This window comes from Melanotaenia boesemani, chromosome 16 (genome assembly GCF_017639745.1).
Source record: "Melanotaenia boesemani isolate fMelBoe1 chromosome 16, fMelBoe1.pri, whole genome shotgun sequence".
Classification (NCBI taxonomy): Eukaryota; Metazoa; Chordata; class Actinopteri; order Atheriniformes; family Melanotaeniidae; genus Melanotaenia; species Melanotaenia boesemani.
This window is the reverse complement of record NC_055697.1, coordinates 32,204,202-32,231,585: the sequence shown is the minus strand read 5'-3', so window position 1 is coordinate 32,231,585 and position 27,384 is coordinate 32,204,202. Positions and strand designations below refer to the sequence as shown.

General features: G+C 44.5%; 1 protein-coding gene across 1 annotated transcript; it reads left to right on the top strand.

Moving 5' to 3' along the window:
* Positions 1 to 970: 970 nt before the first annotated feature.
* Positions 971 to 26,674, top strand: nfkb2 (nuclear factor of kappa light polypeptide gene enhancer in B-cells 2 (p49/p100)). Its single transcript, XM_042009747.1, has 24 exons — positions 971 to 1,059; positions 2,216 to 2,321; positions 8,322 to 8,358; positions 11,687 to 11,762; positions 13,017 to 13,057; positions 15,626 to 15,724; positions 16,262 to 16,413; positions 16,702 to 16,814; positions 16,888 to 17,046; positions 17,534 to 17,638; positions 17,747 to 17,835; positions 20,611 to 20,749; positions 20,940 to 21,059; positions 21,138 to 21,323; positions 21,395 to 21,536; positions 22,193 to 22,307; positions 23,066 to 23,273; positions 23,352 to 23,521; positions 23,605 to 23,707; positions 23,787 to 23,953; positions 24,190 to 24,271; positions 24,364 to 24,533; positions 25,695 to 25,806; positions 25,968 to 26,674. The coding sequence occupies exons 2-24, from the start codon at positions 2,305 to 2,307 to the stop codon at positions 26,039 to 26,041; spliced, it is 2,676 nt and encodes an 891-aa protein (XP_041865681.1). The 5' UTR covers positions 971 to 1,059; positions 2,216 to 2,304; the 3' UTR covers positions 26,042 to 26,674.
* The last annotated feature ends 710 nt before the right edge of the window (positions 26,675 to 27,384 follow it).

Genomic DNA, 27,384 nt, shown 5'->3' with positions numbered 1-27,384 from the left:
ACATCCAAGTTTTTGTGTAAACATCAACATGTATTGTATGCACGTACTGTATAATAGACAGTTTTTTCAATTTATGCATAAATTAAGATGCGATGGAGGGCAGAATCTAAGCTGTTAAGTGAAAAATGCTATGTGTTTGCAACGTTTGCATAAATTGCAAAAATCTCCCATTCCTGCTGAGTTTTTGTTTCCCTCCCTGAGTTGTTTTTCTACTGTTTTTTTTAATGATGTACCATTCTTCTGGAGCTGCTGAAATATTTGAATTTGTCCACTGTGGGACAAATAAAATCTCATCTAATCTTATCTTATTAGTATATGTGTTAATCACTATATTTATTTTTTCCATCTATTTTTACTATCTATTTTTTACTGGGGGCTGCACGGTGGTGTGGTGGTTAGCACCGCAGCCTCACAGCAAGAAGGTCACCGGTTCGAATCTTGGCTGGGGGGGGGGTTCGAACTTTGAGGGCGGTGGCCTTTCTGTGTGGAGTTTGCATGTTCTCTCCGTGTATGCGTGGGTTCTCTCCGGGTTCTCCAGCTTCCTCCCACCGTCCAAAGACATGCATGATAGGTTAATTGGTTATTCTTAATTCTCCCTAGGAGAGAGTGTGTGTGTGTGTGAATGGTTGTTTGTCCCCTATGTGTTGGCCCTGCGACAGACTGGTGACCTGTCCAGGGTGTACCCTGCCTCTCACCTGTTAAAATGCTGGGATAGGCTCCAGCTCACCCGCGACCCGTATGGAATAAGCGGCCAAGATAATGGATGGATGGATTTTTTTACTATATTTATTTAATATCTTGTAAATATTTTAAAAGGCACAATTTTAAGGAGCAGCTTCTCAAATTTCCTTGTTATTACAACAATGACAATAAAGGCGATTCTGATTATATATTTTAAGACTTTTTGCCCCCGAACATAAAATAAAAATACAGCTCTATTTTGAAAAGCTGGAACCGGAAGTCTGGTCCTCCTGTTTGCCGTTGTTTTGAAGTTGAGTCCACTTAACAGATTTTTGGAGCAACGGACGGACGGACGGTGGAAACCGAGGCTTTTAGCAGGTAAAACTCACCTTTATTCGCTTCAACGTGACAAACAGGAAGAGAAAATATTTTTAAACGGGCTTTGAACACAAACTGACGCAGTTAAACAGATTAAATCTTTCGCTTTAAAACCGACCTGAGGACTGAATTTCGGACTGTGAAGTTCCGTTAAAACTCGGCTGTTGAGGTTAAATATCAGTTTCTGACTCAGGTGGAGTTCAGGTGTGTTTTGGTTGAGCTGACGGAACAACCTTCGTTATATGACAGTAATGTGAAGAAGTTGCTGAGGTTGTGTAACAGGAAAGTTGCTGAAGTATTTGTTGGTTTAACTCTTTAACTGGCAGCTTCCAGGTGTTGGAGTTCACCTGTGTTCACCTGCTTGACTGAATATGAGGCTGGAAGATGCAGAGTTCATCCAGACACAGAGTCCGCAAAGTCCTTCTTCAGATAAAATAAACCAAATTAGATCAACTTAAACGAGAGAATCAGCAGGAAAAAACATTTTCTTTGCTCTGGGAAAATAATTTAAGCTGAATTTAGAGCTGAAAATCAGAATAGTTTAGCTTCAGATGATCAGATCACAAGATCACATTTAAACTCCAATAAAATATATGTAAAGGTATATAAATAGTAATTAAAAAAAAAAATTCTGATTTAAAGAGGTGTAATGTAAAAATAAAGCTGAGAATTTATATTTTTATCATAATATTTATTTTTAATAAATTTAATATGACTGTTTTTCCCCAAACTCTCCACTTACACAACTAAAAAATCAGGACTACGGTGGCCCAGAGAGAAAAAACACAAGAAAATCTCAGAAAACATACATAAATATTATTATTATTGTTATTGTTATTATTATTGTTGTTAGTCTAGTATGGTGCCTCCATACTAGGCTCAGCACCTCAGTTTGATTTTCAGCTCTGTGACTCTTTCTCAGGTTGTTTAGATGCTAACAGTTTCCCTTTGGTTCCAGTCTTTGTGCTAAGCTACGCTAATGCTGGATGTCTCAGCTAGGCAATGAACCAGAAATGTTCCTTTAACAGAGTTTGTTGTTTGTTCACTCAGGCTGGAAATCCAGGATTGTCCCCAAATAATTACTGAGGAAAAGGAGGATGAGGGTGGAAATTCCCTCTCGCTCTGAATGCTGATTAACTCTGTTTGTTGTCTGCAGGAAAATCCCTGAAGGAGGAAGACGACTTCAGCTTCCACCTGGAGGGAGCTGAGCCTTCATCAACGGCATTCCTGTCCTCATCGTCAGTCATGGCAGGGGTTCTTGGGTATGTGATGAAGATCAATGAGGCTGTTTGGAGTTTCCAGTTGGTTTGTTGTACTTCTGATTTTAGGCTCGGTTCTAGTCATCTGGTCTGAGAAATTTGATTAATTTATTTTTTTCATAATCTGAAGACAAAAGATAAAAACAAAGAAGAAAAGTTTTGTTTTCCAACTTTATTCCCAACTAAGCAAGACCAGGACCTCTTTCTTCCCAGCTTTTCCAGAGATGGACTCTTCTGTTTGTTCTCGCCGTAGATTAAAACCTGAAAAGAGAGGTCACATGTCCTTCTTTCCATTCTGTCCTCGTTTATTTCCATCAGTTAGAACGACTGAAGAAAATAAACAGCAAGGACGTATGGGACACACTCGTCTCCATGTGGAAAATAACATTTTAACCGTGGTTGTAATTAATTGTGTTAACATCAATAAGCCCCATACAGCCATCATTTTTCTGTTACAATGGCGTGACATGGAGGAGGCGGGGCAGGGTGGCGTTTAGAGGTGGAACCAGATGAGCCGACTGGCTCGGGATGGATTTGTGTATGAACACATTGATGGAAGAACACGTGGTCGCTGCACCTGTGGAGGATGGCGTGTTTAACACCCACACTTTACCCGCAGTTTAAAAAAAAGCTTCTGCAGTTTTGTTCAAACATGGTGATTAATCATGATTAATCATGATTAATCATGATTAATGGTTAATCATGATTAACCATTAATCATGATTAATCATGATTAATTAATTTAATAGCTGTGATTAATTTGATTGAAAACTTATTGTTTGGCAGCGCTACTCCTTTCATAAACGATGCTCCACAGGAGAGAATCAGACCAGGTCTGAACCAGGTTTTGATGTGGAGGACTGGGTCTGATTCAGGATCTGGTGTGGCGGACCGGGTCTGATCTAGGATCTGGTCTAATCCAGGATCAGATGTGGAGGACCAAGTCGATCCAGGATCTGGTGTGGTTGATCGGGTCAGATTCAGTATCAGATGTGAAGGACTGGGTCCGATATAGGATGGATCAGATGTGGAGGACTGTGTCCGATCCAGGATCTGGTGTGGAGGACCGGGTCTGATCCAGGATCTGGTGTGGTCGATCAAGTCAGATCAAGGAACTTATGTGTGGATGACCGGGTCCGATCCAGTATCAGATGTGGCAGATCGGGTCCGATCCAGGATCAGATGTGGAGGGCTGGGTCCGATCCAGGATCTGGTGTGGCGGATTGGGTCAGATCAAGGAACTTATGTGTAAATGACCGGGTCCGATCCAGGATCAGATGTGGAGGACCGGGTCCGATCCAGAATCAGATGTGGAGAACTCGGTCCGATCCAGGATCTGGTGTGGCAGACCGGGTCCGATCCAGGATCTGGTGTGGCGGATCGGGTCCGATCCAGGATCTGGTGTGGTGGATCGGGTCTGATCCAGTATCAGATGTGGAGGACCGGCTCTGATCTTACTGTACTTCAGGACTCAGGGACCAGGATGGAGGTTTAAAGAGTTTCTGGCTCTCAATTCTGCCATTTCTTGGCCGTTTCCATGACAACCTGTCAGTCAGGTCCAGGTTGAGTGAAATGTTTCATCGTCAGGTTTCAGGGAAACGAGGTGAAACCACCTCTGTGGATTCCTGCCGACTTCCCCGGCGGGTTTTCTCTTGTACTCCACCTGATGTGGGTTCATGTCAATCACCTCCCTCTGAGCCGCTCTGTGATTGGCTGGTGTCATCACAGGGGGCTGTCCCGCGGCGGTGGGGGAAACGGTGTTTTATCTGAGATCTGAGTCAAAGGCGGGTTTTTCTCTGAAGGAGGACAGACGGGAAGTCAGAGCCGACTAAAAACCAGCAGAACGCGCCAGAAGAGGAAGTAAAGAGGTCTGAGCATCAAACCTCAGGGCGGCTGGAGTCGGCGGCGGTCCGCTGCAGGACGTAAACTCACAGCTTCGTCTTCAAACTGCTGCAGGTTCGTTCTCTTCGTTGGTAATGAGCATGTGCAGAAATGATCAGTTTAATCTGTCCGATGTGAAACCCTTTAACCAGAAAAAGCCTTTTAGTCTTCTCGTTTCTTCTTCATGCTGATCATAAACACTTTAAACTCAAGAAGAAGAAACTCGCTGCTGGTTAGATTTCATCTTCTCTGTTTAGCTGCTTTTCTGAACCATTAAATTCAGTTCCAGCTGCACAATAAGATGACCAACAGGTTAACAGTTTACAGAATAAATTCATTTAGAAGTCAGGATTATTAACGTCTTTCTGGTCTGAGAAATTTGATTAATTTATTTTTTTCATAATCTGAAGACAAAAGATAAAAACAAAGAAGAAAAGTTTTGTTTTCCCAACTTTATTCCCAACTAAGCAAGACCAGGACCTCTTTCTTCCCAGCTTTTCCAGAGATGGACTTTTCTGATTGTTCTCGCCGTAGATTAAAACCTGAAAAGAGAGGTCACATGTCCTTCTTTCCATTCTGTCCTCGTTTATTCCATCAGTTAGAACGACTGAAGAAAATAAACAGCAAGGATGTATGGGACACATATTAATTAATAATAATAATAATTAATAATAAGAATTTTACTAAAATAAAATAAAAAAAATTGTCAATAAAATGGTGAAGTAATTAAATCAATGCGTTCAAGGTAATAAAAGGTTCAAACTGAATAAACTGTAAATAAAATGTAAGTTTATTTAGTTATTTAGATTAAAAACATTGAATAAACAACTTATTTATTTAATAAACATTGTAAAAGTTTGCAGCCACTACAGTTGTTTTCTGCACCTGTTGCTCATTTTCGTTTTTTCCTCTCATGTGTTGGACGTTTGGTTTCTCGTTGCTGCTTTAGACGCATTCACACCAGAATAGTTCAGAGAATTCGGCTCGATCGGCCAGAAAACTCCGAAAAATTTCACAACTTCCTTTGGTGCCAGTTGCATCTTATTTTGGTTTTAAATAATCCTTCATAAGTCATGACTTTAGCTGCAGGCTAGCGGCTAGCTGAATGTCTTCTGCTTATTAGAGTTCGTGAAGCAGCTGACTGATGCATTACTGCCACCAAGTGGTGGGAAGCTGCATAACGACTGAACCTCTCATAGCAGTAATATCTGTCCTCATCAGGTGTTTATATGGCAGAAAGTCAGATTCCGGTCAGGTTTGAAATGTTTTCTGAGTGTAGTTGCCATGTGAGAAGAAAGTGTTTCCCTTTAGTAGCCATGTTTACATAGAGCACATTCACACCAGCCTTTTTGGTTTGGATCCTGGTCCCTTTGCTAGTCCACTTCGCTTGGGGGACTGACTCTGATTTGGATCAAAGAAGCGGACTCGGTCCACCTACTAGGTAAATCTTGGCCAAAGAAAAGGGCATTGTGGGTAAACACAACCGAAGCACATGCACATGTGGGACGAAAGGCGGCTGAGGCCGGGAGAAATGTCTCGCGGTCCGACGTGGAAGAACTCAGTAAAAGGTCTGATATGACTGATCAGCCTGAGGCCGCTAGCATCTGTTATGTGGTAAGTTGTCCTGCGCTGACCGGTCGATGAGCCAGTTCTCTTCTTTGTTGGTTGTCTCGTCCTTTCCTTCAGTAATTCTTCTGGTAGAGTGGAACACGTTTTTTCAAAGGTCAAATTTGTTGAACTCGGAGAATGTTTCACCGCCAACTGAACCGAGTCCAGCGGACCATCCGGGTGTGAACGCAGCCACAGAGAAATATTCTGATCAAAAGCCTGATCGGATTAAATATGCTAAATGTGATCTCATCTGGATCAACATTTAATTCTGAGCAGGTCGGCTGGGTTACACTGAACACATGAAACTGCAGATTACCAAAGACAAGTAGAAATAATACTTACTGCGCCTGCAGCTGGATGTCGACGTATCGTAATCCGACACGGAATTCATGCTATGGCTTGTAATGAATTATTCTTTACTCAAAAAAGTTTATTTATAAGCTTTTTTCTTCTTTCTGCCCCTTTTCATTCTTATATTTGGATTATCTTATGTTTGTTTTTGTTGTTTTGTCACAAGACTGAATGAAATAAACTAAGACTAAAGTTTATCTTCAAAACAAACGTTACATCTGGTGAAAGACGGCGGATTTTAAAAGAACTCATTATTAAACGGAGGAACTGAAATGAGTAAAACGGAGATAAATACTGTTTACGATGGAGATCACGTTTTCTTCTTCGGCTGTTTTTCGGAAAGTCAGACGATTCTGTTTGATTCATTCTGTTAAAACATGATGATCAGAGATTTTCAGGACCCGTGTAAAGAGGTAAACATCTGGTGCAGAGTTTAACACCACAGAAGAAGAAGCTGCCGGATACCTTGTTTTTAATCCTCCCGTTTCCCGTTTTCTTCTCCATGTAACTCGTGTCAGTGATGCAGCTGCTCAATCGGAGGTTGAGGTGGGACAGTTACTGCCATCTACTGGTCAAACTGGTGATGACAACCATCTCCTTCCACCATCTACCAACAACCTGCATCTCCACCTGCAGGTTAAATTACATGTGGAAGAGAAAACAAACTGTTTTCTTCTTGTTTTCCTCCTCCATCCTGAACTGTCTTCTTCTCCATGAGGTTGTTGTCTGTTATTATTCTGTGATCAGTCTGATCCTCCAGCATCAACAACCTCCGATTCCTGCACTTCTTCTTCATCCTCTCTGAACAGAATTCTTCTTCTTCTTGGTGTTTTTATGGCAGAGAGCTGCTGCAGAAACAATGTTAGAAAAACAATAAATTTGTGTTCTATTCTGTCTTTTTTGGTCTGGTCTGGTTGGATCCAGTCCTCTTTAATCTGGTGGAGTCCTTTTTGATCCGGTCCTGTTCTGCTCCGCCCACGTTGGAAGTCCTCCGCCTGTTTCCGGAACGTAGACGTGCATAAAGCTTTCAGGGTGAAGCCATGTTTCTGACTGCAGCTTTGTTTTCATCCAACATGTTCTGGAAGAAGTCTGGAGTTTCAGGAACCGTACTTCTGGGTTCTAGCTCCCTGCTCATGGCCTCCAGTTTCAGGAGGACTTTCTTCTGTCTTCTGCATACCCGGTTTTATCAACATATTTCTTTTTTTAACATTTCCTTTTCTACGGATGCTTATTTTTTTATTCTGAATTTTTAGTCTTTATTGATTTATGTTTCCATGTTTTTTTGTGCATTTCTGATTGATCTTATCTTTCAATTTTAGTTGGTATTGTTATTTTTGTCTTTAGATTTTTATGTATTCGTTCATTTTATATACTGCTTAGTCCAGTTCAGAGTTGTGGGGAAGCTGGAGTCTATCTCAACATTTAGCAGGTGAGAGGCAGGTACACCTGGACAGGTAGTCAGTCCATCACAGGACCAACACAGAGACAAACAGCCACTCACACTCACTCCCAGGCGAGTTTAGAGAGACCAGTTAAGCTAGCATCATGTCTTTGGATGGTGGGAGGAAGCCGGAGAATCTGGAGGGAACCCACGCATACACGAGGAGAACATGCAGACTCCACACAGAAAGATTTTTATTATTATTTGGATATTTATTTTTATTTACTTTTTTCTAGTTTTAGTCTTATTTTATTTTTGTCCTTGAATTATTTTTTTGAGATGTTTTACCCTACAAACATTTTGTTTTAAAGAGAATAATTCAGTCATATTCAGTCTGTTGGTTGTCATAGCAGCATGAGATGACATCATCCTGAGTAGCCCCGCCCCCCTCAGTGCTGCTCTGGGATTCTGGGGGTTTTCCTCAGCTCTGCCACTTCCAGGAAGTGACTGAGAACAGGCTGAGAGGCAGCGGGAAGGGGAGGGGGTAAACCCACATTGAGAAATACAGAGAGAGAGAGTTAGCTTGTAGCGTGTGAGCCTCTCTCGTCCGTCCTGTGAAAGTGAAACTGCTGCAGTTCGTTTGTTTGTTTGTTTGTTGGGACGTTCAGCTGACAGACGAGCACATTTAAAGCGACTCGGTTGGAGTTTGTTTCTTCCACGCACACAGATGGTGTGTTTGTGTGTGTGTTGAAGTAACTGTGATCTTTTGTGTGTTTCAGCAGGATGACGGAAACTCAGTTCATTAACTACGAAGACGTGAGTCCTTTTTTCTTTATATTCACACATTAATCTGGCTGGTTGTGTTTGATGTGTCTCAAATGTCTTCACCTGATCGTGAAACTGGAACTAATCTTTAAAACTCAGCTGGAGCTTTTCTGCTGAGTTTTACGAGGAAACGGTGCGTTTGTGTGTGTTTGTGCTGCGGCGCTGAACCAATCTTCAACATTTCCTGCTTCTAAAACACATTTAATCACCAGATGTTTCTGCAGAGAAGCTGATAAACTTTCAGCTGGATGTCGTTAAGCTTTGCAGCAGGGAAAAACTTGCATAACAGAAAAAAGCAAAATTTCCAATTTTCCAACAGTCTTTGAACATATCATTTGTGATGTAAAATTCTATTAAAAAAACAAATCTGAAATCTGAAGTTTATAAAAATAATCATTAATAACAAACTAAACTCCTCTGGGTTCAGAGTTTTAAGTTAGTTTAAATTATTTAAGGTTTCTTCTCTGAACAGCGTCCCGGTTTACTCTGCAGAGCCTCCCGATCCGCTCTGCAGAGTGAACCGGGACGCTCTGCAGAGTGAACCGGGACGCTCTGCAGAGTGAACCAATCCGCTCTGCAGAGTGAACCGATCCGCTCTGCAGAGTGAACCGGGACGCTCTGCAGAGTGAACCAATCCGCTCTGCAGAGTGAACCGGGACGCTCTGCAGAACACACCGGTTTATTCTGTAGAGCGTCCCGGGTTACTTTGTGGGAACTTTGAGTGTCATATCTCAAAACCTTAAAACTTCATGACACCATATTTTTGTCACTTGTGGTTTTAGAATGAATAAATGTGTAGTTTGAATGAAACCTTTATTTAGAAGAAGTTTATAATCAATGCCTCTGAAACAGTTTGAACTTCCTGTCGCGATGATGTCGACCCACAGACGGAAAGTTTGACTGATGTGATTTGATTTGATTAATCACCTGTTCTAATAAAATGTGAACTGATCGACTCTCAAACTGATCAGAACTCGGAGGTTTTCAGAGCTATCTGATCGACGATCCGGTCGTATTAGTTTCTGATCGACGATCCGGTCGTATTGGTTTCTGATCGACGATCTGGTCGTATTGGTTTCTGATCGACGATCCGGTCGTATTAGTTACTGATCGACGATCCGGTCGTATTGATTTCTGATCGACGATCTGGTCGTATTGGTTTCTGATCGACGATCCGGTCGTATTAGTTTCTGATCGACGATCCGGTCGTATTAGTTTCTGATCGACGATCCGGTCGTATTAGTTTCTGATCAAAAAACCGGTCGTATTAGTTTCTGATCGACGATCCGGTCGTATTAGTTTCTGATCGACGATCCGGTCGTATTGGTTTCTGATCGAAAAACCGGTCGTATTAGTTTCTGATCGAAAAACCGGTCTTATTAGTTTCTGGTCGACGATCCGGTCGTATTAGTTTCTGATCGACGATCCGGTCGTATTAGTTACTGATCGACGATCCGGTCGTATTAGTTTCTGATCGACGATCCGGTCATATTAGTTACTGATCGACGATCCGGTCGTATTAGTTTCTGATCGACGATCCGGTCGTATTGGTTTCTGATCAACGATCCGGTCGTATTGGTTTCTGATCAAAAAACCGGTCGTATTAGTTTCTGATCGAAAAACCGGTCGTATTAGTTACTGATCGACGATCCGGTCGTATTAGTTTCTGATCGACGATCCAGTCGTATTAGTTACTGATCGACGATCTGGTCGTATTAGTTTCTGATCGAAAAACCGGTCGTATTAGTTTCTGATCGACGATCCGGTCGTATTAGTTTCTGATCGACGATCCGGTCGTATTAGTTTCTGATCGACGATCCGGTCGTATTAGTTTCTGATCGATGATCCGGTCGTATTAGTTACTGATCGAAGAACCGGTCGTATTAGTTTCTGATCGACGATCCGGTCGTATTAGTTTCTGATCGACGATCCGGTCGTATTAGTTTCTGATCGATGATCCGGTCGTATTAGTTACTGATCGAAGAACCGGTCGTATTAGTTTCTGATCGACGATCCGGTCGTATTAGTTACTGATCGACGATCTGGTCGTATTAGTTTCTGATCGACGATCCGGTCGTATTAGTTTCTGATCGATGATCCGGTCGTATTAGTTACTGATCGAAGAACCGGTCGTATTAGTTTCTGATCGACGATCCGGTCGTATTAGTTTCTGATCGAAAAACCGGTCGTATTAGTTTCTGATCGACGATCCGGTCGTATTAGTTTCTGATCGACGATCCGGTCGTATTGGTTTCTGATCGAAAAACCGGTCGTATTAGTTTCTGGTCGAAAAACCGGTCGTATTAGTTTCTGATCGACGATCCGGTCGTATTAGTTACTGATCGACGATCCGGTCGTATTAGTTTCTGATCGACGATCCGGTCGTATTGGTTTCTGATCGACGATCCGGTCGTATTGGTTTCTGATCGAAAAACCGGTCGTATTAGTTTCTGATCGAAAAACCGGTCGTATTAGTTACTGATCGACGATCCGGTCGTATTGGTTTCTGATCGACGATCCGGTCGTATTGGTTTCTGATCGAAAAACCGGTCGTATTAGTTTCTGATCGAAAAACCGGTCGTATTAGTTACTGATCGACGATCCGGTCGTATTGGTTTCTGATCGACGATCCGGTCGTATTGGTTTCTGATCGAAAAACCGGTCGTATTAGTTTCTGATCGAAAAACCGGTCGTATTAGTTACTGATCGACGATCCGGTCGTATTAGTTTCTGATCGACGATCCGGTCGTATTAGTTACTGATCGACGATCCGGTCGTATTAGTTTCTGATCGACGATCCGGTCGTATTAGTTACTGATCGACGATCCGGTCGTATTAGTTTCTGATCGACGATCCGGTCGTATTAGTTACTGATCGACGATCCGGTCGTATTAGTTTCTGATCGACGATCCGGTCGTATTAGTTACTGATCGACGATCTGGTCGTATTAGTTTCTGATCGACGATCCGGTCGTATTAGTTTCTGATCGACGATCTGGTCGTATTAGTTTCTGATCGACGATCCGGTCGTATTAGTTTCTGATCGACGATCTGGTCGTATTAGTTTCTGATCGACGATCCGGTCGTATTAGTTACTGATCGACGATCCGGTCGTATTAGTTACTGATCGACGATCCGGTCGTATTAGTTACTGATCGACGATCCGGTCGTATTAGTTACTGATCGACGATCTGGTCGTATTAGTTTCTGATCGACGATCCGGTCGTATTAGAAAACTGTGAAGATCTCTTTTCTCTAAATGTGATGATGTTTAAAGAAAGAAGATTATTGATCGATTGACAGATGTGATTGTTTTGCAGCTGGATCTGAATTTCATGCCGTGTGAATACATCCCTCCGGTGGAGATAAAGACCGAACCGTACTTACCTGAAACAGGTGAGCACTCACACACATTCCCACCTTTTGATGTGAGAGTTTGCAGTCAGTCAGGATGATGGACTCCACCAGTGGAAGGTGGAGAACACCGTTGTTATGGTTGCACATGGAGACACAGGTTAGAAAACTGCCCCTGTTTTAGCTCTGTGTAGGGACAGAGATGTCAGAGCTGCGGTCCTGCAGGTTTTACATGTTTCCTGGTTCATATTATTGGGTTATTGTGCAGAGTTTGACAGCAAGCTGTTGGATCCAGGAAACATCTAAAACCTGCAGGACAGCGGACCTTGAAATCCCCGACTGCTCTGAGTAAAGTTCTCGTGTTGCAGCCAGAATCCAGAACTCTTGGGTTTAACCCACTTGATTGAACGTGAGAAGGATTCTTAGAGTTCAGTAAACCCTGCAGACCTGGTTTCCTGACTTCATCCTAGGTAGAAACTCTGCAGCAGAACTTGGTCTAAAGTTGGTTGAAACGTTCTGAAGCGTCAGGTAAAACTCTGAGCTTTACTTTAAACTCACCTGAAGATGCACCCGCAGTCAGAAGTCGTTTTTAATGCTGAAACTGATTTTTGTTCTGAAAACAAACTGAGATCTACATTAGTTCTAATCTTCTTCAGGATTTCTACAACTTGGTCTTTAGTCAGTCTTCTGATAAAACGAAACCCAGCAGTTCAGGTTGGTCAGCACCGGTTCTGGGGACCCCCCCCATTCGCCAACGGGCTTTTCTGAAATCTCTTAGTGGCACCTGGGAATCAGGTCTGAGACATTCTGACACTTACTGGGAACCAAAGTTTCCCAGCAAGCGAAGGTGTCAACCGACTGGTTACCAGAAACCGACACCTCGTCTGTCCAGACTTTACAGGAACCTGAGAACCTGGAACAGATTTTTCTAGCAAACTGGTTCCCAACCTTTTCCCTGACGACCGCTTCATGGAACTACCTACAAAATCTTTGTACCCTCCCACCACACACACACACATATTAGTTAAGCTAATTACATCATATAGCCTTCTTTTTTTCCTTTTCAAAATAAGGACCAATCATCTTCAACGTGGCGTTTCTCATTAATAAAAAGGTGCAAAGTGTTTTCAGGCTCTTTGGGAGACCCCCTCGGGGGTCCAGGGTCCCCAGGTTGGGAATCGCTGTTCAGATGAGTAAGATGACCTTACTCATCTGAAAACCACCTCGTCTTTTCTTTATTACACGTAAAAGAGAAGTCATGGTTTGTGTTGTTGACGTCACCCGTTTGTGTTTCAGCTCACGGTCCTTACATTCAGATCATCGAGGAGCCCAAACAGGTGAGTCGAACCTTCTACTCCTCGTCTTCCTCGTTAGTTACAGAACCAACAGCAGGACCTCTGCTGCTGGAGAACCGGTGATTATAAATCAGCTTCCAGCTTCGCGTCACGACGGACAAACTCAGTGAAAATGTTTGTCTCCATCTTTAACCTTCGATTCCATAAAATCATAAATCTGCTCTTAAACGTCGCGGCTCCACACAAACGAAGCAAAACAGCTGATGTCCACATCCAGTTTAAATAAAGTTTGATTTGAAAACGATCAGTTATGTTTACATCCCAGCTGTTCACATTTGAATCAGATACATTCAGATTATTTTTCACCCGTTCACCAACATTTAATTTGTGATGTTTCATCAAGAGAAATAAAAACCAGGAAATAATGATCTTGTGCAGCTCGACGTGGCGTCGCTGACAGCGGCGTCCCCGTAAACGTCCTGATGTCACAGCACAGACGCACTGAGGTTAAATTCTCTGCCGTGTCAGCGGTTTGACGCCATTTAAATAAGTAAGAACATGTTTATGGCTACAGAGCCTGTTTTCTACAACCTGAAAGTTTTCTGTTTAAATGTCTCTAAAAAGATGACAGTAAAAAACATCTGAGATGTTAAACTTTTGGTTTTTAAATGAATTCTGTAAAAATGATGTGAACAGAAATGTGAGGAAGACTCTGAAAGGATGAAGAACAAACATGAAAACAGATCAGAGCGGTGCTTCCCCTCAGATTCTCGCTGCAACAGTCACTTCCTGTTATCCAGGGTTTTCCCAACCGTCAGTTACCAATGAAAGGTCATGTGACACACCACCTGTACACGGTGACGTCATGGGAAGAACCAGGAAGTACCAAAGTGACACACGCTCTGTGTGTGTGTGTGTTCATAAGAAATATTCAAATAAGCGGATAAATAAATAAAATTTTAAATTAGAATATTTAAAATTAATTTTTAAAGAACAATAAAATAGAATTCAAATAAATCAAATCACAAATAAGTTTAAAAAAATCAAAATCTTCAGATTCACTCAGTTTGAAATCCATTAACATGATCATGCTGTTATGAGGAGTCACTGATCCATCTGCAGATTTTAACTGCCGAGGACCAGAAACTCCTCCTGGATGGTCACATGGTTCCGGCGTCACATTGTGGCCCACCATGTGGTCAAACTGAAACAGTAAACACCTGAAGATCAGTTTTAGATTTAGATCTGGTCTTCATCCAGTCCGCATGACCGTCCTGGTCACGCAGAAATACGACTCACATCTGCTGAAGTTGGTTTTGGTTGGTTTTGAAATCCCCAAACGCTCAGTGGATGATGATGATCACAGGGCTTAAAGATTTCCGGTGTTACACAAGGATCTGTGACCGCACGGGGAATGCAGAGAAATGTACGTTACCTCCCCTGCAGTCACAGATTCTGATGGGTCACAGATTCTGGTGCAACACCGGCACCGTGCTGCATCTCTGGCATCAAAAAAACAAAGGAGAGACCTTTTAATAGCTTGATGTGTGCGATAATATGGACTGTTGTCACATAAAGCTCATCTATCGATGGGATGAGAAGAACGCTGCTTCGCTCTTAAACGCTTTACTAACCAATCAGAAGTTGAGCAGGACCTTGGAAATGGTGTGGTTTAGATCAGTGCTACTGGCTCTGTAGACACGATGGGGCAGAGATGTTGTGAAACATTCCGGCAGTTAAATAAGGTCAGACGTTCCTGAACCTCCCGATGTTCCAAACGTTCCTGAACCTCTCGATGTTCCAAACCTTCCTGAACCTCTCGATGTTCCAAACCTTCCTGAACCTCCCGATGTTCCAAACCTTCCTGAACCTCTCGATGTTCCAAACCTTCCTGAACCTCTCGATGTTCCAAACCTTCCTGAACCTCTCGATGTTCCAAACCTTCCTGAACCTCTCGATGTTCCAAACCTTCCTGAACCTCTCGATGTTCCAAACCTTCCTGAACCTCTCGATGTTCCAAACCTTCCTGAACCTCTCGATGTTCCAAACCTTCCTGAACCTCTCGATGTTCCAAACCTTCCTGAACCTCTCGATGTTCCAAACCTTCCTGAACCTCTCGATGTTCCAAACCTTCCTGAACCTCCCGATGTTCCAAACCTTCCTGAACCTCCCGATGTTCCAAACCTTCCTGAACCTCCCGATGTTCCAAACCTTCCTGAACCTCTCGATGTTCCAAACCTTCCTGAACCTCTCGATGTTCCAACCCTTCCTGAACCTCCCGATATTCCAAACCTTCCTGAACCTCTCGATGTTCCAAACCTTCCTGAACCTCTCGATGTTCCAAACCTTCCTGAACCTCTCGATGTTCCAAACCTTCCTGAACCTCCCGATATTCCAAACCTTCCTGAACCTCTCGATGTTCCAAACATTCCTGAACCTCTTGATGTTCCAAACGTTCCTGAACCTCCCGATATTCCAAACGTTACTGAACCTCCCGATGTTCCAAACATTCCTGATGTTAAATTGTGTCTTAATGAACTTTAAACATTATAGTGTTAATACAGCATTTGACAAAGACTCAGAATGTCTTGCGGCTGTTCGTGTTTCCAGAGGGGCTTCCGCTTCCGATATGAATGTGAGGGTCCTTCACACGGAGGGCTTCCGGGGGCCTCCAGTGAGAAGAACAGGAGGACCTACCCAACCGTAAAGGTGCGTGATGATAGCATGTCGACTACGTAGCAAAGAGTTGGCTGTTTATGCACAGAGGATTCTTCTTCTTCTTACCACTTTCTCTTTTTCTGCTCTTCTTCCTCTTACTGATTTGTCTAATTCGTCTTACTTTTTCTTCTACTTTTTACCGGTTTCTTCTTACCATCTCTTCTTTTTGTTACCTGCTCCTCCTCCTCCTTTAACCTATAATTCTTCTTCTTACAACTTCCTCTTCTTCTCATTGCCTATTCTTCTCTTTCTTGTTTATTCTTCTTTTTCTTACCGTTTCCTTTTTGTCTTCTTACCTATATTCGTTTTAACTATTCCTTTCCTACTCTTCTTCCAATCGATTTCTTTTCTTCCTGTCTATACTTCTTCTTCTGATTCCTAACAGTCTTCTTCTTCTTCTTCTCTAAATGAGGATGATCTGAGCTCATGGTATTCTGTGTGCAGCAGCTGCCTCATGCAGGCTGGAGCAGAAACTGAATCTGGTTCCCAGTTCCTGGTGCAGACTGACGATGTGTGTTTGTGTTACAGATTAATAACTACATGGGTCACGCCCGGGTGGAGGTGCAGCTGGTGACCCACACCGACCCCCCTCGAGTCCACGCCCACAGTCTGGTGGGACGTCACTGCACGGAGAGCGGCACCTGCATGCTGGACATCGGGCCCAACGACCTCACTGCCTCGTCAGTATCCAATCACATCACAGCACCTGACAGGGTTCAAACAAACAAAAGCTGGAAAGTTTTCATGTTTCTGCTCGAGCCGACAGCTGATCCAGAAAAAAAAATCCCAAAGAGGAAGTCAGAGTTTTTTCTGAGTTCAGTCCTGAGCTTCCTGAGAAGTCAGAAAAGAAAGAACCCAGATGATTTCTGGTGTCTGTAATGACAGAAAATGTTTGAGTTTGTTTCACCTGGTGACTGTCGGTTGAATCACATGACACAGTATTAAATATGTGATGTCACTTCCTGTAGGTTCAGTAACCTGGGAATCCTCCATGTGACCAAGAAAGGTGTGGTGGAGGTTTTGACCAGAAGGCTTCGAGAAGAGAGGAAGAGACAGAAAGGAGCACACTATCACATAACAGGTACGCGCACACACACACACATACACACAGGATGTGGTTAGAAAGGTTACAAGTGATGATGAAAACTCTGCAGATGCTGAAGAAGCTTCCATCCTGAAGGAGGCTAAGGAGCTGGGCAAGACCATGGACCTTAACATCGTCAGACTCAGGTTCACCGCCTACCTGCAGGACAGTGACGGCGGCTTCACCAGGGCACTTAAACCCGTCGTGTCCAATCCCATCTACGACAGCAGTGAGTCCCCCCCCCCCCCACACACACACACACACACACAAGTGATGATCAGATTCAGAACCACCTTACTGACAGTCAGAGTTTCCATCTTTGATTTTGCTCTCAGTGACAAAAAGCTGACAGAATTAAACACAAGAGTTCATGAATGATCTGATGATGATGGGTGGATGGGTGGATGGGTGGATGGATGGATGGGTGGATGGGTGGATGGATGAATGGATGGATGGGTGGATGATGGATGAGCCAGCAGGAGCTGGAGTGTGTTGTTGTCTCCGGCCAGCGCTGCCAGGTGAAGCGGGCTACAGCCATCTTTGTCGGGCAGGCTGGGGTTGGCCCCCGCCCTCAGCAACGCCTCTACCACCTTCATCTGCCTGGTGATCACCGCCAGGTGAAGAGGAATCTGCAGCAGGGGGAAGGGGCGGAGTCAGTGGCTTGTAGGTAACCAGGTCTCAGATAAAGTCGTCTTTCCGTCTGTTTTTTCCTTCAGAATCTCCAAACGCCTCCAACTTGAAGATCTCCCGGCTGGATAAGACGTGCGGTTCGGTTCTCGGAGGAGACGAGATCTTCCTGCTGTGTGATAAAGTTCAGAAAGGTGACAACCTGGTTCTGCTGTGAACAGAACTGGTTCTGGTTCTGGTTCTGGTCGAACTGTCTGTGAGACTGAACACGTTTCCCATGATGCATCTGTGCTGCTCCTCAGATGACATTGAGATCCGATTCTTTGAGGATGAAGAGGACGGATGCTGGGAGGCGTTCGGGGACTTCTCACCCACTGACGTCCACAAACAGGTGGGGAGTGTGTGTGTGTGTGTGTGTGTGTGTGTGTGTGTGTGTGTGTGTGTGTGTGTGTGTGTGCTTCCTTCATTAGCTAAAACAGTTCAACTGGAACCAGCTGCTGGAAGTCCAGAACTTTCTGTTCTTCTTCATGATCACTCAAATTCAACTCTTTTGGGTTCTGAAAGGAGGCCAGACTTGTTTTGATTGTGAACCCAGCTTTTAAATTTTTTAATGTAAAATGTGTGTGTGTGTGTCTCTGTGTGTGTGTCTGTGTGTGTGTGTGAATGAGTCACAGCATGTCTGTAATTTGCATGTGGAAAATATTGGCTGCGGCTCTGAGGGGAATTCCTTCAGCCTGTCTGCAGACGTGGTTTTTGCTCCATGAAGCTTCAGATTATTGATCCTGGAAACCAGTTTAAATCTCGGCTCCACTGGAAGTCTGTCAGCAAAATCTGAAGCGAGCTCTGAGAGTTCAGATGTACAAAAATCGGGAAATGAGATGCCTGAGTCGGATGTGATGTGTCTGTTGAGCCTGAAAGTAGCTTGTGAGGAACTATTTCCAGCAGCGGATGAATTCACACATAGTTTAGAGAGCACTGCTGTCCCAGCAGGACTGGGCCATTTTAGCCGCTGTTCTGGTTCCAGTAAAGAACCACAGGAGGTAAATCTGTCTGCTGATCCAACCGGTAATCATGTCTCCTCTTCAGCTTATTATTGACATCCTCTTTTTTTTCTTCTGTTCTTCAGAACACGTCAACAACTTAAAACTTCATTTGAACACCTAAATGTTCTGCTCATTCAGGTGATGGCTGCTCAAAAATAACTTCTTCATAATTGAAAAAAATATTTTACTTTTTTCTGTTTCTTTAACCCTGGTTGTTATGGACCGAACCCTCCAAACCTCTTCACACAGAGCCAATTCATAAAGTTTCTAATTCAACAAATTTTCACCAAACTTTAAAATATTCACTGAGCTATAAAACCTGCTCTAAGATATTTTGTCTTCAACAGTTTCTGAAATATTCACATCCAAAGATCAGCTGAGGATTAATGGAAATCCAGCATTTATAATGGGTTGCCATGGCAACCAGCCAGCCTGGGAGCCAGAATGGATGGCTCAGTGGACAAGAAAGTAATCAGGAAAAAATATTTTAATCTGCTGCTGTGTTCATAATTTTTGGGCTATAAGCATCATTTTAGCCTGAGAATGAAGAACTCTCGCTCTCTCTGCCACAGCGCGACTTTCATAGATAGATAGATGCTAGACCAAAGAGAACTCTCACCACAGGACTAACAAACAGGGCTCGCAGGTCCTGGTCAGGACATGATTTCAAACAGCTGGTCAGGTTTCTGCGTCTCTAAAATAGTCAGTCCTGATTTCTTAAACTAATAAGGGGAGTGGCAGCCTAGTGGGTACAGAGGTGGGCTGAGGTCTGGAGAGCCTGGGCTCAAGGCCCTTAAACCCTGACTGCTCCCTGAGCGCCAGAATCTGGCAGCAGCTGTGGGACTAAGACAGGATTATTTATTTATTATGAACTTAGAATCAATTGTTTAATAAGAATTTTTACTATTATTGTTTTTTTCCATGTGTTTTTGGACATTAACGTAATTTGTAGTTATTTAACATTTCAGCCGTTTTCAGCTGGAATTGTTGGTCTTAGAGGATTCAGCTGAATGTTTTACACACGCTTTTCCTCAGAAAAAGGTTTTCTGGTTAGTACAGAGTTTTCTCAGGTTCACAGAACAAAACTCTTCCTGTTAAACGAGGTGTACGCAGTAATTTTTCTTTCTCTGGGTTGGAGCTGTGGCTAATTCTCATGTTACACAGCACCTGATCCAGGCTTCATCCCTGCAGCGTCCACTCAGACACACTTCCTGTCTGCAGGCGTTAAACATCATGTGACAGCTGCACTCAGCTGTGACGTCGCGTCTTCAAACCTCATTTTGAATTAATGATTGAAACTGTAAAACAAAAACACGGAGGACAGAAAACTGTCCAGCTTCTGAGACGGTTTTCCTGAGTGGAGTCGCTCTAAATCTTCTTAAAGTTCAGATCTCAGATAACGTGCCGACGTTAAAACCTACAAAGAATATTGAATCCATTTAAAGCCGTAATACGACTCAGAAATTCCTCCCATGACGTAGATTCAGCTCGTTCAGCTGCGTCTCCCTGATGGACATGAAGTTCTCAGCGTCTTCACCTCCCTGGGAGAGTTTAGAAACCAGGATTCTGTCTGACTTCCAGCTGGATGAAGACACATGATGTCCCACATGGTTGGAGTGGGATCACCTGGACGTGCGATCAGGTTCACGCATCCAGGTCGACAAAGTAGAAACCAGTTCTAGAGGAAACGTCAGTGTTTAGGCTGCAGGCTGCATCTGAAGCCGTTCATATCTCAGCTTCACAGCGAGCCGTTCATGTTTATCCTCCATCTCATGGTAGACATAGATTTCTGCATAAACACTGAACGAAAGCTGGAATTTAAAGATTAAATCTCAATATTAGTCAGAAAAATCATAGTTGGATATTTTCTGAATATCATTCGGACCAGATTTAGGAGAAAAGTGACGACTAACACGTTCTGATTGAAATGAAGTGAATGTGAAAGTCGGTAACGTGGTTGGTCTGAGCGCGCTCCACAGCTCGCGTCCCGGGTTTGACCTTGAAGTAACGGAAGAAAACAGCCACAAAGGAAAACAACCAACATCGTGCAAAATGTAAATGAGGAAGCTGCCGGAGGCGGAGCTGGTTTAACCACAGGTTTCCATCGTCTGCTCTCTCATCAGTACGCCATCGTCTTCAAAACGCCGGCCTATCACAGCACGGATATCGACCGTCCCGTCACCGTCTTCCTGCAGCTGAGGAGGAAGAAGGCCGGCGACAGCAGCGACCCCAAACAGTTCACCTACATCCCACAGGTCCAAGGTCAGTCTTGAGTCCCTCACTCGGAGGATTTGTGTTTTCGGGGTTTTCCTCTGTGGAAAAAGTTAGTGCAGTTTCACTCCTCACCTATTCTCACATCTTCATCACGCAGCTTGATGATGAAGATGAAACAGACTTCTTTCCTCCCACAAAGCTGTGATGTGTAGTTTCCTTCGTCTCCGGCTCGTTTCAGACAAAGAGGAGGTGCTGAGGAAGAAGCAGAAGCCTCTGCCTCACTACGAGTCCTGGAGAGGAGGAGGAGCAGGAAGAGGGGGAGGAGCTGGAGGATTTGGTGGAGGAGGAGGAGGAGGAGGTATGGATCAGATATGGATTCTGTTCAGAGATCACTGAAGTATTGATCATCAGTTAAAACATGCTGGGGTCTCTGTAGGATTTCAGTTCCCCCATCAGATGAATGGAGGCAGCGGAGGAGGAGGAACTTTTTTCTCAGGCGACTTCACAGGCTTCGTAGGCGGAGGAGCTCAGATGTCAGGCTCCGCCCCTCCGACAGGTGTCCCCCAGCAGCAGGGCGGACGACCGACGGGCTCGCCGCTGCAGCAGCAGCTGCTTCAGATCGGTGAGAAGCAGCAGCTCAGACGCTGTTCGGTCTCGTTGGTTGTTGATGTTTACAGATGTGTTGTGTTTCAGCCGCCAGCCTCAGCAGCAGAGTGTCTCAGAGCGCCCGGCAGACTGCCGCCACCCTGCTGCAGTACTGTAGCACCGGGGACGTCTGTGTCCTCCTCGCCCTCCAGAGACACCTGTGTGGCATCCAGGACACCAACGGAGACACGTGAGTCTGGTTTCACTTCCTGTTCTGGGAATTTAAGTCGTTAACGGTCCAACAGCTTGAGCCTGAGACGTCAGCGTGAGTCCACGAGGTCACATGATGTCCTGCTGGACAGAACCAAAGAGACACAGCTGAGCGAACACCAGCAGGGAGCGGAAGCTTATGATTGACACATCAGATGAGCCAATGGGAGCTTTATGTTTACAATAGAAAAGAAAAGCTGTCTGTTCCTAATGGTGACAGAAATTCTTCTTTATCGGGGATCCAGCAAGAACAAATTTTCACACAATCACACACGACTTCTCCATAAATAGTGTAATTGTCAAAAACAGCAACGGACAAAAAGAGGAGTTAAGAGTCTCGTTCAGTTTGTTCACAATGAATTTTGTAGATGAAAGATTTATGGTAGAAGTTGTTCCAGGCCAGTGGGACCTGATGGCAGCAGTAGGAAGCAGTGGGGGAGGGGAAGAGGACCAGGGTGGCCTTACCGATTGTTCTAGTTGTACAGTTCAGAGAGGGGGGCTGGTATAGACCACTTATGTTGCTGGTCTGGTTTATTATGTGGGAGAGTTTTGTTTTGTTCTTGGTGGTGATGGAGTTATACCAGGATGAAATGTTGAAGAGCAACGAGGTGCTAACAGGTGTTTTGTTTCCTGTAGCCCACTACACCTGGCCATCATCCACCAGCAGACCGGTGTGATCCAGCAGCTGATCCACACTCTGCTCAGCAGCCAGCAGCAGAGCATCCTGAACACCAGCAACCACCTGCAACAGGTAAACACGACAAAACACCTGCAACAGGTAAACACGACAAAACACCTGCAACAGGTAAACGCGACAAAACACCTGCAACAGGTAAACGCGACAAAACACCTGCAACAGGTAAACGCGACAAAACACCTGCAACATGTAAACACGACAAAACACCTGCAACAGGTAAACGCGACAAAACACCTGCAACATGTAAACACGACAAAACACCTGCAACATGTAAACACGACAAAACACCTGCAACAGGTAAACGCGACAAAACACCTGCAACAGGTAAACGCGACAAAACACCTGCAACAGGTAAACGCGACAAAACACCTGCAACAGGTAAACACGACAAAACACCTGCAACATGTAAACGCGACAAAACACCTGCAACAGGTAAACGCGACAAAACACCTGCAACATGTAAACACGACAAAACACCTGCAACATGTAAACACGACAAAACACCTGCAACAGGTAAACACGACAAAACACAGCTGCTGTTCTTTGGAGCAATTATTAAATATGGCCGCCACACAGATGTGAGGGAAGCTCCGCCCACTAACACATGACTAAAGGAAGATCTGAATCCATCTTAAAACATCAGAATTCTCTCAGTGACTGATTTTGTTTACATTTCAGGTTCATTAGAATCTGTGTATCTGCAGGTTTTTAAAGTAATAATAAAAAAATGGCATAACTGCAGCCACAGATTAACCACAATGTAAACAACCTGGTTACCTACAAGCTGACTCCGCCCCTTCCCCCTGCTGCAGACTCCTCTCCACCTGGCGGTGATCACCAGACAGATGAAGGTGGTAGAGGTGTTGCTGAGGGCGGGGGCCGACCCCAGCCTGCCCGACAAAGATGGCCGTAGCCCGCTTCACCTGGCAGCGCTGGCCGGAGACAACAACACACTCCAGCTCCTGCTGGCTCACCTGGGAGAACGCTACGCCCACCTGGTCAGCACCCCCGACTACCACGGTGAGTCCAGACCCAAATCTGCTGCCAGAGTTTGAATCAAGGCTGGGAAGTAAGACCTGTTGTGTTTGTTTCCTTCAGGTCTTCAGCCTCTCCACCTGGCCGTGAGGAGGGACGGCGAGCGCTGCCTCCGTCTGCTGGTGGAGGGCGGAGCCAACGTAGACGCACCTGAGCAGAAGAGCGGGAATACGGTACTGCACCTGGCGGTCAAAGAAAACCTGTTCAAGGTGGCCTGCATGCTCATCACAGAGGTAAGACACACACACACACACACAGGTGTGCAGAGGGGGCGGGGCTACATCCTCATCTCCCTGACATGACGTGTCGTCTGCAGCTGAAAGCCGACGTGGACGCCTGCACGTTCGGAGGAAACACACCGCTGCACCTGGCTGCCAGCGTGGGCTCGCCGACACTCTGCTCCATGCTGATTGCTGCAGGTAACACACACACGTGCACGCTCGCACGCACGCACACACACACACACAAACTGCTAGTCTAACCTGCACTGATGTTCAGGTGCCGACAAGAACCTGGAGAACGACGAGCCGCTGTTCCTCAGCTCCTCATCAGATGAAGAGCAGGACCAGGATGAACCAATCAGAGAGCCACAAGCTGCCTCACAGCCAATCACACGCAAGAGACCAGCAGGACACACCCCTCTGGACCTCGCCACCTGCCAGAAGGTAATGGACGAGCCAAAGGATGAAGGAAAGAAAACCTTCAGAAAGATCCAGAAGAAGGCGGTTCTTCAAGTTTTTACATGTTTAATAATAATCTGGACCTCTCTTCCTCCTCCTCTTCTTCATGTTCCTCTTTCACCTCCTCTCCCTTTCCTTCTTGCTCCTCCTTTTCCTCCTCCTCCTTTTCCTATTCTTCTTTCACCTCCTCCCCCTTTACCTCTTCCTCCTCCTCCTTTCAGGTGAGGAACTTGTTAAACTCCAGACAGGGTCCGAAGCCGAGTCATTCCAGCAGTAAGAAGATCAAAGTGAGCAGCAGTGAAGGTGAGTCAGGTGGTTCCAACACACAAACAGAACCGGTCCTGCAGGTCTGAGGTCTTTAGAACCGGTCTAATGTAAAACCAAACGTCCTGCAGACGGTGAGAACTCGGCATTGGATGAGGACACGCTGTCCCGGCTGGTGGAGGTTCTGAGCGTCCGAGACGTTCCCTGGATGAAGCTAGCGGAGAAGCTGGGAATGCTGACTCTGACCCACCTGTACGAGAAGAGTCCGACGCCGTGTCACCGGCTGCTGCAGCACTACAAGGTAACACACACTCAGACACGGTGAGGCTGCCTCCCAGCCAATCAGAGCCAGAGGCTGCCTGAAACTTGCTGTTTCTGTGACGTTTGATGCAGCATTTCAGGACAGGTCTAAGCGAGTTACGTCTTCATTTTCTAACTTTGTCCAACTTTGTCAGTTCGATTGATTAATCATGCGTTCCAGTTTTCTTCTAAGGTCGTTTTCCAAAAGGAATTGATGAGGGAAATGATGAAGATGCCTCGTTTCTCAGAACGTAGAGTTTGCAGAGAACTGCGAGTTTCCAGATGGCTGCACCCAGAACCACCTGTAGTCCATTGTTGTCTTCCTTAAATTTCTTTCAAATGTGTTTTCTATCTATAACGTTTGTAGTGTAAACAGCACCGAGTTGTTATCAATAATTATTTTAAGATGTGTTTGTTCATGAAATGCTGCATCAGTATGTGGTTTACTAACCGTTTACCGACCGTTTACCGACCGTTACAAAGGGTCTGGTGTCATGGACCATGGTTCTATCGGGGGTTTGTGATCTTCGGTTTCATATGGCAGGATAAGATGATCACTACATGGTTAGACTGTTTATTCGGAGGTGGTGCAGCAGGAACGCCAATCTCAGGTTCTTAAACTCCAACTCCACTTTATTTATATAGCAAAGGGCTTCACACCAAGTAAAAACAATAAAAACATAAAAAGAGAATATAGAATTAAAGATTACAAGACAACTGGAACGCACCATATTCCCCGTTCGCAGTTTCTGATTATTTCAGCGTGACGGTTCGTGGGAGAAACGGCTGCAGTCAGCTGAGCCGACGCTCGTGACGTTCTGTCGGTTAGAAAGGAGCCGGGCGACTTTCAGGACCATCCTCCAACCTTTTATGTTTACCTCCAAACCCAACTTTATTCACACCATCTATTTAATACAAGAAGGGTGAAAAAAAACTGAGGTTTTATTTTTTATCCTCGTCCTGCAGCGACTTTGATACGAGACGATTCTGCTGCTGTGATGATAAAATGCTGTAAACAGGAAGTAAACATCTGTGTGTGAAGGGAGGCTTCACGTTATATTTTCATCATATTGATCAGATCTGACTCAGATGAATGACCTCAGTTCAGACTCACCTGTGTCAGCAGATACCTGATCCCATGTGTGTGTGTGTGTGCATGCAGCTGGGTGGAGGTGCAGTCGAAGGTCTGGTTGAAGCTCTTCAGTCTCTCGGCCTGACAGAAGGAGTTCGACTGCTGAGGAACACCGAGCTCCGAGATGACAAACACAGTTCAGGTGAGACGCAGGTCTTTCTGTCAGGATGAAGCGGTCTACCTGGTCTACGACGTCGCCATAGACCTGGTCTACGTGTCAGAGGCTTCAGTTTTTCCTGTTGCTCTTTTTATTCAGGCATGCTCCTGCAAACTCACCTTGTTTATATGTTTCTGTCCAATTAGACGCCACCGTTGACAGCGGCTTCAGCAGTCAGCCAATGGATGAGGAGGAGGAGCAGCCTGTGGCCAATCAGTGACAAGCAAGGAGAATTTTTGAACTGTACATCAGACACAGGGACGAGTTTCTGTCAGTCTGTGCTGCGTTGAAGAGCCACAGGAAGTTCAGTTTTCACCCCGAAGAGCTCGTGTTTAGGTTTTACTTCAGAGCTGCAACACCAAACTTTTCTAAATTTGACTTCATTCGTCTTTTTTCAGCTTTTTGTATTAATTTATGCATTTTTCTTCTTTCAGTGTTTTATTGTCAACATCTGAATAATCTGAATGTGAAACTGGAATTTACAATTTTCTGACAGGTCTGAAAAGCGCCCACCTGTCCACACCTGTCCACACCTGTCCACACTTTTTGACTAACTGGGTTTGTTCTGCGACTTTTGAACATTTTTTTTCTCTTTGAGCCTCTCGAAGTAAAACTGAGCAGCTTCCACATGTTCACGGTTTCATGTTTATTGATGAGGATCAATCAATCAATCGGTCTCCGTTATTTTGAGAAGTTTAAAGCCATCAGCAGGAGAATGTTTTACTAACACGATTGAAGTAATGAAAATGGGGTTTGTAATGGGAGGAGACGAGGGACGGAGGGTTTGGTTTCACGATGGACTGACATCATGTGACAAAGTGTAAATAAAATAAAAGGACTCATGTCTGCATATACGTGGAGTTTCAGTGTGTAAACTTAATAAAACTAAATAAACTCTGTCTGTGTGAAAAGGATATAAACATTAACCTCTTCTTCACAAGCCTCCTCTCTGAAAGGAAATCTCCAAAATACAAAATCTTCACAACTACAAGGCCTGTCTACATAATCCTGTTCTCTACAGAGAGCTGAGACGTGGGGGAAATACGGAATCCAGATAAGTGTTGGTGTCAGCGCAAATTCGCCCCCGAACGCAGCAGACGGGAACATTTTCTTTGGTCTTTTAAGATCCACAACTCCAGATGGAAAAAATAGAACTTTCTATTGGTACAGTTCTGATCCCCTTTCTATAAATCTAAGTGGAATCTTCCACTTCCGGTTTTTTAGTTTGGTTCCCCGATGCTATCCCAAACCACCTCTTACATCTGTGTTGCCAAGTTTATTTCTTTCAAGCGACTTTGGGCTTTTTTTTTCATTAGTTGCTTGGACATGTCGTCAGTCACGGGTTGCAGCTTTTTGGGCTGGTTGTAGTTGCTTTTTTAGGCTTGTCCTGCTTAATAAAGTCCACAGTAAGGCAATAACCTGGTTGCAGATCAGGAAACATGAACGCAAGTCCTTTTTTTCAGGAACTAGGGTCCACGTCCCGTTTTACGGTGGCCGGGAAGTACAAAACAATATTACATCGAGTGAAACATTTTTATATTTTCACAATACAAATTTACAGTA

Excerpts from the sequence above, each read along its gene's own strand:
- nfkb2 (XM_042009747.1), top strand. Across the intron at positions 16,815-16,887 it reads AGCACACTATCACATAACAG|ATGCTGAAGAAGCTTCCATC; the intron begins GTACGCGCACAC and ends AAAACTCTGCAG. Across the intron at positions 24,534-25,694 it reads GGCTGCTGCAGCACTACAAG|CTGGGTGGAGGTGCAGTCGA; the intron begins GTAACACACACT and ends GTGTGCATGCAG.